The sequence below is a fragment of the Stegostoma tigrinum genome, chromosome 4 (genome assembly GCF_030684315.1).
Source record: "Stegostoma tigrinum isolate sSteTig4 chromosome 4, sSteTig4.hap1, whole genome shotgun sequence".
NCBI classification, from domain to species: Eukaryota; Metazoa; Chordata; class Chondrichthyes; order Orectolobiformes; family Stegostomatidae; genus Stegostoma; species Stegostoma tigrinum.
In genome coordinates, this window is record NC_081357.1 from 6634083 (window position 1) to 6646106 (window position 12024).

Genomic DNA, 12024 nt, shown 5'->3' on the forward strand with positions numbered 1-12024 from the left:
CTGGACATCACTCTACACCAGTTGGCACAAAGCAACAGGAATACCTTACCAACAATTTTTTTTTAATGAAATGACTGCTTCACGCTTGTATACGAGATAGACTTTATATTAAACACTTCCTGAAGATCAGTAACTCACTGTTAATACAATTCTATCACATATACACAGTGTTGAAAAGATTAAACAAAGCAACTAAGTACTCTTTATACTTGATTCCAAATTTAAATTTAACAGTTGAAACAGTGGTCATTACAGTAGAATCCATTACATTTCTTCCTCTTATTGTAACTCATGAACATATGCAAACTTAAGATAGAGATCACATGTTAATCTCAAGGAATGAATTAAGCCAGTAATTTCATGTTTTCCTGACTCCTAGTTAACTAAGTATTCCTTTTTGGCAGGTTTTAAATTGTTCTCTATCTTTTGAAATTCCTTTCTTCCTCTTCAGACTTGCACCCTAATTTCTAAAACCAATATCCTCACCCCTGTAGTTACAGCCTCTATATCCCTCTTTTGTAATCATAGTCCCCTTCTACCAACCACCTTATCTAGACCCCTGCTATTCCCCTTTGCAGTTTGCTCTCCACCCTCTAATAGGTACGCTCATCTTAAGTGTTTGCAACAACCTCCTTCTCAACAATTTGAAGCCTTCTTCTTTTCTCTCCCATTTGGAGCCAACTCCGACACCAACAGTTGTTCCTCTCCCTTGAAACCTCTTCATCTTTTCCAGCCCCCTTGTTCTCCTCCCCTTCTCTTCGCTTTGCAACCCTCTCTTTCATCCCGCTGTAAAGACCACATATTTTCATTTTGTATTTCAAAACATGCAAACTGAAGTGAGAAAGAGTTCACAAACCAATATTTGAAAGGGTATCTTACATTATGAAAGCTGGTAACCTAATGCTTATTGGAGGCATTGTGTCACAGTAACTGAAGTTTGAATTGCAGATACTTTGGAACCAAGGATTAGATTAGATTCCCTACAGTGTGGAAACAGGCCCTTCGGCCCAAGAAGTCCACACCGCCCCTTGGAGCATCCTACCCAGACCCTTCCCCCTAGTGTGTGCAGGAGGGCTTCCTGACACAGTATGTAGACAGGCCAACAAGGGGCGAAGCCACATTAGATTTGGTACTGGGTAATGAGCCTGGACAGGTGTTAGCTTTGGAAGTAGGTGAGCACTTTGGTGGTAGCGATCACAATTCTGTTATGTTTACTTCAGTGATGGAAAGGGATAGGTGTATACCACTGGGCAAGAGCTATAGCTGGGGAAAAGGCAATTACAATGAGATTAGGCAAGATTTAGGGAGCATAGGATAGGGAAGGAAATTGCGGGGCATGGGCACATTAGAAATGTGGAGCTTATTCAAGGAAAAGCTCCTGTGTGTCCTAGATAAGTATGTACCTGTCAGGCAGGAAGGAAGCTGTAGAGTGCGGGAGCCGTGGTTTACGAAGGAGTTGGAATCTCTGGTCAAGAGGAAGAAGAAGGCTTATGTTAGGATGAGATGTGAAGGCTCAGTTAGGGCGCTTGAGGGCTACAAAGTAGCCAGGAAAGACCTAAGGAGAGAGCTCAGAAGAGCCAGGAGGAGACATGAGAAGTTGTTGGCGGATAGGATCGGGGAAACCCTAAGGCTTTCTATAGGTACTTAAGGAATAAAAGAATAACGCAAGTAAGATTAGGGCCAATCAAGGATAGTAGTGGTAAGTTGTGTGTTGAGTCAGATGAGATAGGGGAAGCGCTAAATGAATATTTTTCAACAGTATTCACTCCAGAAAATGACAGTGTCGCCGAGGAGAATACTGAGATACAGGCTACTAGACTAGGTGGGATTGAGGTTCACAAGGAAGAGGTATTAGAAATCCTACAGAGGGTGAAGATAGATATGTCCCCTGGGCCGGATGGGATTTATCCTAGGATCCTCTGGGAAACCAGGGAGGAGATTGCCGAGCCTTTGGCATTGATCTTTAACTCGTCATTGTCTACAGGAATAGTGCCAGACGACTGGAGGATAGCAAATGTGGTTCCCCTGTTCAAGAAGGGGAGTAGAGACAGCCCTGGTAATTATAGACCAGTGAGCCTTACCTCAGTTGTTGGTAAAGTGTTGGAAAAGGTGAGAAGGGATAGGATTTATAATCATCTAGAAAAGAATAAATTGATTAGGGATAGTCAACACGGTTTTGAGAAGGGAAGGTTGTGCCTCACAAACCTTATTGAGTTCTTTGATAAGGTAACCAAGCAGGTAGATGAGAGTAAACCGGTTGATGTGGTGTATATGGATTTCAGCAAGGCGTTTGATAAGGTTCCCCATAATAGGCTATTGTACAAAATGTGGAGGAATGGAATTGTGGGAGACATAGCAGTTTGGATCAGAAATTGGCTTGCTGAAAGAAGACAGAGGGTGGTAGTTGATGGGAAACGTTCATCCTGGAGACCAGTTACTAGTGGTGTACGGCAAGGATTGGTGTTGGGTCCACTGCTGTTTGTCATTTTTATAAATGACCTGGATGAGGGCATAGAAGGATGGGTTAGTAAATTTGCAGACGACACTAAGGTCGGTGGAGTTGTGGATAGCGACGAAGGATGCTGTAGGTTGCAGAGAGACATAGATAAGCTGCAGAGCTGGGCTGAGAGGTGGCAAATGGAGTTTAATGCAAACGAGTGTGAGGTGATGCACTTTGGTAGGAGTAACTAGAAGGGAAAGTACTGAGCTAATGGTAAGATTCTTAGTAGTGTAGATGAGCAGAGAGATCTCGGTGTCCATGTACACAGATCCTTGAAAGTTGCCACCCAGGTTGACAGGGCTGTTAAGAAGGCATACAGTGTTTTAGCTTTTATTAATAGAGGGATCGAGTGCTAGAACCAAGAGGTTATGGTGAAGCTGTACAAAACTCTGGTGCGGCCGCACTTGGAGTATTGTGTACAGTTCTGGTCACCACATTATAAGAAGGATGTGGAAGCTTTGGAAAGCGTGCAGAGGAGATTTACTAGGATGTTGCCTGGTATGGAGGGAAGGTCTTACGAGGAAAGGCTGAGGGACTTGAGGCTGTTTTCATTACAGAGAAGAAGGTTGAGAGGTGACTTAATTGAGACATATAAAATAATCAGAGGGTTAGATAGGGTGGATAGGGAGAGCCTTTTTCCTAGGATGGTGACGGCGAGCACAAGGGTGACATAGCTTTAAATTGAGGGATGAAAGATATAGGACAGATGTCAGAGGTAGTTTCTCTACTCAGAGTGTAGTAAGGGAATGGAACGCTTTGCCTGCAACGGTAGTAGATTCGCCAACTTTAGGTACATTTAAGTCGTCATTGGATAAGCATATGGACGTACATGGAATAGCATAGGTTAGATGGGCTTGAGATCGGTATGACAGGCCAGCACAACATTGAGGGCCGATGGGCCTGTACTGTGCTGTTATGTTCTATGTTCTATAATTCACACACCCCTGAACACTACGGGCAATTTAGCATGGCTGATCCACCTAGCCTGCTCATCTTTGAGAGGAAACCAGAACACTCGAAGGAAACCCACGAAGACACGGGAGAATGTGCAAACTCTGCACAGATAGTTACCCGAGGCTGGAATCAAACCCGGGTCCCTGCCGCTGTGAGGCTGCAGTGCTAACCACTGAGCCGCCCAGGAGTTTACAGATGCAGTTCGTCCTGGCAAGAAGAAGTTGATTGTCTATTGGACCAGTGACCACTTATGAAGGATAGAGCTCTTTCTGTCTGCCAACAACTTTATAGTTGATTTTGAGGTGACTGAATAGCCTAGAGCTGGGAAAAAAGTAACAGAGAGACAGGGGGAAAAAGTTTGATTCTTATCCAGCTCAGGAGCAGTCTATGTGCTCAGCAGTCAAAACTCACACTCTGACTGAAGAAAGCCAGTTTATTTTTCTTGTGACAGTTGCTGTAAACCTTAACTTTTAAATGATAAAATTACAGAGAAGGGGAAGTTAAATTAAAGAAAATTCCTGGTATTCACTTTGTGAGTACAAGTAATAATTTATTCTTTTAACCCTAACAGTGAACAAATTAACAGAATTATTAACAATCTGTACAATTCCCCCTTAACTATTACCTATTCCCTAAATGAACTGAATTCTACTGGTATGCTGTTCTAATAAACATAAGTCCTACTTATATAAACCAAAGTAATAAGAAAACAAAGCTTAGTCTGTCAAAGTCTACACATCTGTCTTCTGCTGTTCTTGATATAAATGCCATTCTTCCGCTGATCCAAATGTCAAGGATGTTTTCTCTGTGAAGTCTACTGTGATGACTCTCAGCTAGAAGTGTTATCATACCTGGCGAGTTTTGAGAAGATTTGTAGCTCAATTTGTTCAAAGCTCAAGATTTGTTATCGAAACTTTTATGGGTAGATGGTATGTTCCTAGAGAGTTTAGTAATTTCTTGTGAGAGCTAGATGCTTATTTCTTGGTTGGTGGTTCACTATCACACTGATTTTCAAAAACCTTCTCCTTATATGCCTTGGATGACATACCAGTTTTCTTACAAAACATTGGTCTAAGGTTATCAATATCATCAGATTTACATACATCCCCCACTGCATCCCTCAAACAGCCCAGTTCGTCCCCTCCCCCCACTGCACCACACAACCAGCCCAGCTCTTCCCCCCCACCCACTGCATCCCAAAACCAGTCCAACCTGTCTCTGCCTCCCTAACCGGTTCTTCCTCTCACCCATCCCTTCCTCCCACCCCAAGCCGCACCCCCCGCTACCTACTAACCTCATCCCACCTCCTTGACCTGTCCGTCTTCCCTGGACTGACCTATCCCCTCCCTACCTCCCCACCTACACTCTCCACCTATCTTCTTTACTCTCCATCTTCGGTCCGCCTCCCCCTCTCTCCCTATTTATTCCAGTTCCCTCCCCCCATCCCCCTCTCTGATGAAGGGTCTAGGCCCGAAACGTCAGCTTTTGTGCTCCTGAGATGCTGCTGGGCCTGCTGTGTTCATCCAGCCTCACATTTTATTATCTTGGAATCTCCAGCATCTGCAGTGCCCATTATCTCAGATTTATATTCAATTGGGTTTCAATCACTAAGTGTTTGGTTTAAATTAATTGGCTGATTCCAGCTGTTTGCCAAAACATCGAAACAAGCCTAAGATTTCCAATCACATAGCCAACAGATACATGTTTCAATTTCAAAACTGGCTGTACATTTTCAGCTACATGCAGACACTTCTTTTTCTGTATAAATCGCTCAGCTTAAAAAAGTGCTTTACTTCTTAAAGGAACCACGCACTCCTCTCCCTTATTGTTTATTTATGGACAAATTCTAGCTTCTTGCCTTCTAATCATGATTACTCTACACAATTCATAACAATAAGTCAGAGACTTTTTAAGAAATAGCCAGACACCTGTATCTCACACCAACCAGTGAAAGCATCTGAATAAGACAACTGAAGCAACATGCTAACAACCTGAAAAATCGTAAAGATCATCTCAACAACAGCACCAGAAAGCAAGAACTACTAAACTATCTTCCCAGTTATTTTTGTTCCTCTTCGTAATAACCCATTTTGTTCTGTTTGTTTGTCTGTTTTTGTGTGTATAAAAAGTGCCTTTTGAAAGAATTAGAGTTTTAATTAGTAGTGTTACATGCCAGCAGTTTATAACTGTTTACCCGTAGTTGAAGTCTTTTACTTGTACTGAATAATGATTCTTGTTCAGTAGAAAAACCTGGTCAGTGTTTTCTATACATCTGCGCCAGAAAGTTAGGTAAATTGTGGAATTTTCCATACTTTATCACAAGCCTTCAGGAATTTCATATAAACAATATTCAGTGACTTACCTGTGGCTACCATCTTTGTCACCGGTTCAAAAAACTCAATGAGGTTTGTCAAGTATAATCTATCCTTATGAATGCATGATGACTCTTACTGATTAACCAAATTTTTTTGAGGTAATCAGTTATCCTATCCTTGATTATAGACTCCAACAATTTCCCCACCACAGATGTCGGGCTAACTTGTCTATAATTCCCTGGTTTCCTTCTGTCGCCCTTCTTAAAGAACAGAGTGGCATGACCATATTTCCAACCCAGAGGTACAATTCCTGAATCCAGGGAACTCTGAAAGATTATGGCTAGGGCACCGGCAATGTGCTGTCCTACCTACTTTAATATCCATGAATGGGAATCATCAGGTCCTGGGGATTTGTCATTCTTCAGTTTCATTAATTTCCCCATTACTGATGATTTACTTCAGCTAATTTTATTTAGACCATGTCCCTCTCTTAATTTCTTTGAGACATCTGACAAGCGATCCTCCTTTCCTGATGTGAATACTGAAACAGAATAATCATCCAGCATATCTGCCATTTCCCTGTGGGCTTGACAATATCCCCACTCTCAGCCTTCACTTGGCCAATAGTGCTCTTAACCCAGCCACTTTTCCTTTCTACAACTATAAAATCTCTTCTTCTTGTCTTTCATGTCCCTTGCAGATTTCCTTTCATAATCCGTATTATCTGCTCTTACAAAGCACCCTGTGGCCCTTTGTTGATCTTTGCATTTCTCCCATTCTGTGGGATCTGTACTGTTCTTTGCATTTTTATTGGCAATTTCTTTTAATTTTATGCTGTCCCTTGCCTCCTAATCTATCCATGGCTGTATTTTTTATGAGTTGGGACTTTTACATGGGTATAAACTGCTTCTGGATAAATGTTTCTTTGAACATCTTTCACAGTTCGTTGGTTGTTTTACTTATTAGCAAAGTTTCCCAGTTTACTGTGGACAGTTTCTGCCTCATTCTTTTAAAGCCTGCATGACTTAAATCTAAAATTCTAGAATCTGTTTTTTGTTTGTCACTTACGAATGCTATATGAAACTTAATCATGTTATACTGACTATTTGACAAATGTTCATGAATGTTTAGGTCACTAATTAAACATGCTTACTGCTCATTACTAGATCCAATATTACTTGTCCCCTTGTCGTATCCAAGATTTATTGTTGCAGGAAACTATTTGGACATGACCTTTCTGGCAGATGCTCGTCTGTCTAACTACTGTCCTGTATATGTTCTGCACAACCTCCTTGCTCTAGTATCAAATGCCTGAACAAAGAGGCCTTGGAGTGCAAGTTCATAGTTCTTTAAAAGTGGGGTCTCAGGAGATATGATAGTGAAGAAGGCATTTGGTAAGCTTACCTTGATTGATCACTGCATTGAATTTATGAGTTGGGAGGTCATGTTGCAGATGTATAGGACTTTGGTTAGGGCACCTTTGGAATGTTGCATGCAATTCTGTTCTCCCCGCTATAGGAAGGATGTTTTGGCACTTGAAAGCGTTCAGAAAAGATTTACAAGAATGTTGCCAGAGTTGGAGGGTTTTAGCTAGAGGAAGAGGCTAAGTAGGCTGGGGCTATTTTCACTGGAGCAGTGGAGGCTGAGAGGTGACCTTATAAAATCAGGAGGGGCATGGATAGGGTGAATAGCCAGGTCTTTTCCCCAGGGTGTGGAGCCCAAAACAGAGGACGTACCTTTAATGTGAGAGGAGAAAGATCTAAAATGGACCTAAGGGGCAACTTTTTCACACAGAGGATGGTGCGTGTATGGAACAAGCTGCCAGAGGAAGTGGTGGCTGGTTCAATAACAAAATTTAGAAGACATCTAAGTGAGTATATGAATAGGAAGGGCTTAGACAGATTTCAGCCAGATTCTAGCAAATGGGTCTAGATTAATTTAGGATATCAGGTCAGCATGGACGGGTTGGACTGAAGGGTCGGTTTCGATGCTGTACAACTCTATGACTCTATTACTCTATTAATTAAATGCAGAATACAATCTGCTTTATTAATAGCTCCCTCGACCTGAGTTGGATAGATAAAGTCAAGATACAATCAAATGTAACCTTCTTCAGTGATAGAATAGAGTTGAAGGACTGAATGGTCTGGACTACCTGCAGCTCCCGTCAGAAAATTAGACTTGCTTAGGAGCAAAATAAATTTTTAAAAATTGCAGATAGGAGAAAGGAATGTAATATACGATTAGAATGCTAAGAATCAGTAACACAGCCACTAATTCTCATTTAATAACATACCTTTCAGAGTTGGTTTGATGACTTATGGCGAAAGTTTGTGACATACTCTTCTGGAGAGCGTTTATTTGGATTGCCAGTTCAAGATTATGAAATACTGCAGAAAAATAAGTAAGTTGTATTTCATGTGAGATAGCTGTGAGTGAATTTATGTCCTGAATCCAAATGTAGTGACTCTGACATTTGAATATGGAAAGATCTATGGACAACAAGCAGGAATTGGATTAATTTCTTCTGTGGCAAGCAATTCCTTTGGGAGCAGCAGAGACATCAAACCTGAGCGGGAGCAGTATGCATCGGGAGAGTATAAATCAGATCCAATGTTCAATGCCTCCACAACTTACCTGGAAGAAACAGAAGCAGAACCGGGAACCAGCCTGCATTGACTTTAGAAAAACAAGAATGACATCACAGAAAATCTATAAATTCATTGGCGGGTAACAAACTGCTGTTAGGGACTACCTGTAAATTGCAGTGAGTTAGAAAATTGTATTGTTTTAGAAAGAAGAATTAATTCAGAAACACCAAAAGTAAATGAAATCTAGGGCCAATATTTTAAAATAATATGTTGAAATATGGTGTATATGGATTTTAGCAAGGCATTTGATAAGGTTCCACATGGTAGGCTTATTCAGAATGTAAGGAAGAATGAGATTCAGGAAAATTAGGCTGTCTGGATACCAGACTGGCTGTCCAATAGAAGACAGAGGGTTGTAGCAGATGGAATGTATTCAATCTGGAGCTCAGTAACAAGTGGTGTTCCACAGGGATCTATTCTGAGACCTCTGCTCTTTGTGATCTTTATAAAAGACTTGGATGAGGAAGTGGAAAGTTGGGTTAGTAAGTTTGCCAGTGACATGAAGGGTGGTGGAGTTGTGGATAGTGTGGAGGGCTGTTGTAGGTAGCAACAGGACATTGACAGGATGCAGAGCTGGGCAAAGAAGTGACAGATGGAATTCAACCCAGAAAAGTGTGAAGTAATTCATTTTGGAAGATTGAATTTGAATGCAGAATACAGGGTTAATGGCAGGATTCTTGGCAGTGTGGAGGAACAGAAGGATCTAGGGGTCCATGTCCATAGATCCCTCAAAGTTGCTACCCAGGTTTGTAGACTTGTAAAGAAGGCGTATGGTGTGTTGGCTTTCAACAGCAGAGGAATTGAGTTTAAGAGCGGTGAAATTATGCTGCAGCTCTATAAAACCCTGAGGGAACGAGGGCTTTTTTCATAGGAGTGAAGAAGGATGAGAGTTGACTTGATAGAGACGTACAAGATGATGAAAGGCATAGTTTGAATGGATAGCCAGAGACTTTTTCCCCAGGGCAGAAATGACCGTTACGAGGAGGCATAATTTTAAGGTGATTGGATGGAAGGTATAAGGGAGATGTCAGAATTAGGTTCTTTATACACAGAGTGGTGGGTGTGAGGAATGTGCTGCCGGCAATGGTAGTAGAGTCAGATACTTTAGAGACTTTCAAATGACTCTTGGATAGGGACATGGAGGATAGTAAAATGTAGGGTAGTTTAATCTTAGTAGGATAAAGGTCAGCACAACATCATGGGCCAAATGGTCTGTACTGTGTTGTATTGCTCTATGCTCCATATGTTCTAATATAAATAAACTAAAGTAGGGTAAGGGAAGGAGATTGAAGTTAAGGTAAAGGAAGTAAATTTAAGACTAAAACTTAAGTATGGCTCAGGAACTCAGTCCTGCATGTTACACGATCTGTAGTATTTGGAAATGTTAAAGGCACCTGGCAGTCTGGATGCAGAAAGTGCCATTGTTTTGAAGGCTTTGGAACTTGAGCGTCAGCTAGAGGCACTGCAGTGCATCCATGAGGCTATCTGTTAAACGAACAGTACATTTTTAGACGTGATCACTCTGCAGCTTACTGAAGTGAAGTTAGGTATTCGGGTAGACAGTGGCCTAGTGGTGTTATCACTGGACTATTAATCCAGAGACCCAGGCAATCTTCTGGGGTCCTGGGTTCAAATTGTGCCATGGCAGATGGTGGAATTTGAATTCAATCAAAGTCTGGAAATAAGAGTTTATTTATGACCATGAAACCGTTGTTGATTATCAAGAAAAATTCATCTGGTTCACTAATGTCCTTTAGGAAAGGATTCCTGCCATTCTTACTTGTCCTGGCCTGTATGTGACTTCAGATACTAGGGGAGGCAATGGCCAAGTGAAGTTATTGCTGGACTGTTAATCCAGAGGCCAAGATAACATTCAGGGTTTGAATCCCCCCAATGGCATATGGTGGAATTTGAATTCAATTAAAAAATCTGGAATTAAGAATCTAGTGATAACGATTGACGATTATCAGAAAACTCCACCTAGTTCACTAATGTCCTTTTGTGAAACTGCCTTCCTTACTTGGTCTGGGCTACATGTGACTCCAGACCCACAGCAATGAGGTTGACTCTCAAATGCCCTCTGGGCAATTAGGGATGAACAATAAATGCTATCTAAAAAACTCTGATGCCATCATCCAATGAATGAACAAAGAAAAGATAGCAAAGTGATTATCTCTCAAATGCCTTCTAGCAGTAAGGGATGGGCAATAAATGCCAGTCCAGCTGGTGATACCCGTTTCTCATGAATGAAAAACAAATAGAGAGGAAATCAGTGACTATCAGTCAGAAGGATGGACATGGGCAGATAGTCAAAGAAGCCTCAGGATTGCGTCTCACTCAAGAACAGATATTCTGTGTTGGAAAATAAAGAAGATGATGGTTCTCTGGGGAGTGCAGCCAGACTCTGGATACACAAGCAGGGACCAGAAAGACAGGCAGAACAATATTGGGTGGGTGATTCAAAAATGAGGAGTACAGACGACATTTCTGAGGCTGCAGACGTGACACCAGGATGCCATATTGCCTCCCTGTGACCATGGTTTTTGCTGAATGGCTGCAGGACATTCTGAAGGGAAATGACAAATGGTCAGTGGCTCACATCGGGACCAAAAATGTGTGTAGAAAAAGAAATTAGCCCCTCCAACAAGAATTTATGGAGGAAAGTTAGTAGATTGAAGTATGTGATCTCAAAGATGGCAATCTCTGGATTTCTCCTGATTCCATATGCTGGCAGGTATCAGAACAGCTGTCTGAACAGAAGAATACTGAAGAGTTGAAGGAGGAGGAGGAGGGGGAGGGGCTTTTTCTAGGTTTCTGGGGCTGATTCAGGGGAAGGTAAGACTGTACAATGGCAAATATCTGGGGAGAACAGGACCCACATCCTTATGAGGAGCTTTGCTTGTGTGTTTAGTGGGAGTTTAACCTGTTTTAGTAGGAGGATGGGATGCAGAAAGAAGATACAGAGGGCTACTTGTGCAAACAAATGCAGAAGATCAACTAAATGAGTCTAGAAGTCAGTGCAAATGCAGTAAAGTTAGGGTCAAGGAAATGAGGCAGTGCTGGATGACACTTTAATGCAAGGAGTCTTGTAAGTGAGGCAGATGGGCTGAGGATGTTGATTAATGCATGGGGGTGTGATAGCATTGCTATCTCAGAGACATGGCTTAGGAAATGACACAACTGGTGGCTCAATATTCCAGGGTATGAAATCTTCAGACAGGTTGGGGGTCCTATAAAAGAGGAGGTTGTGTCGCAACATTGATCAAGGAGTCAATTACTACAGTAATTGGGATAATGTCTCATAAGATTTCTCTGGGGAGAGCTTAAAAACAAAAGGCGATCATTTGGCTGGCGTTATACTCCAAACAGTCAAGTAGAAATAGAAAGACAGATATGTAGGCAAAACTCAGATCAGCAAAGCTAATAGGGTAATAATAAGAGGATTTTGACCTCCTCAATATTAACAAGGAGAGACAATTTATGAAAGGCTTAGAGGGGACAGAATTTTTAAAATGTGTCCAGGTGACTCTTTTAAGTCTGTACATAGTTCAATCAGAGCAGTGTTGGATTGAAATTTAGCAAATGAAGCTGGGCAAGTGCTAGA

The 12024-nt window shown here is 41.6% G+C and overlaps 1 protein-coding gene across 1 annotated transcript in view; it reads left to right on the forward strand.

Moving 5' to 3' along the window:
• The window catches only part of LOC125452340 (dynein axonemal heavy chain 8-like), a 1165100-nt gene that overhangs the window by 633529 nt on the left and 519547 nt on the right, over nucleotides 1-12024 (forward strand). Inside the window, exon 38 of the mRNA XM_059645122.1 lies at nucleotides 8073-8173. Coding sequence (XP_059501105.1) covers nucleotides 8073-8173 — 101 coding nt within the window. The remainder of the gene's footprint in view (nucleotides 1-8072; nucleotides 8174-12024) is intronic.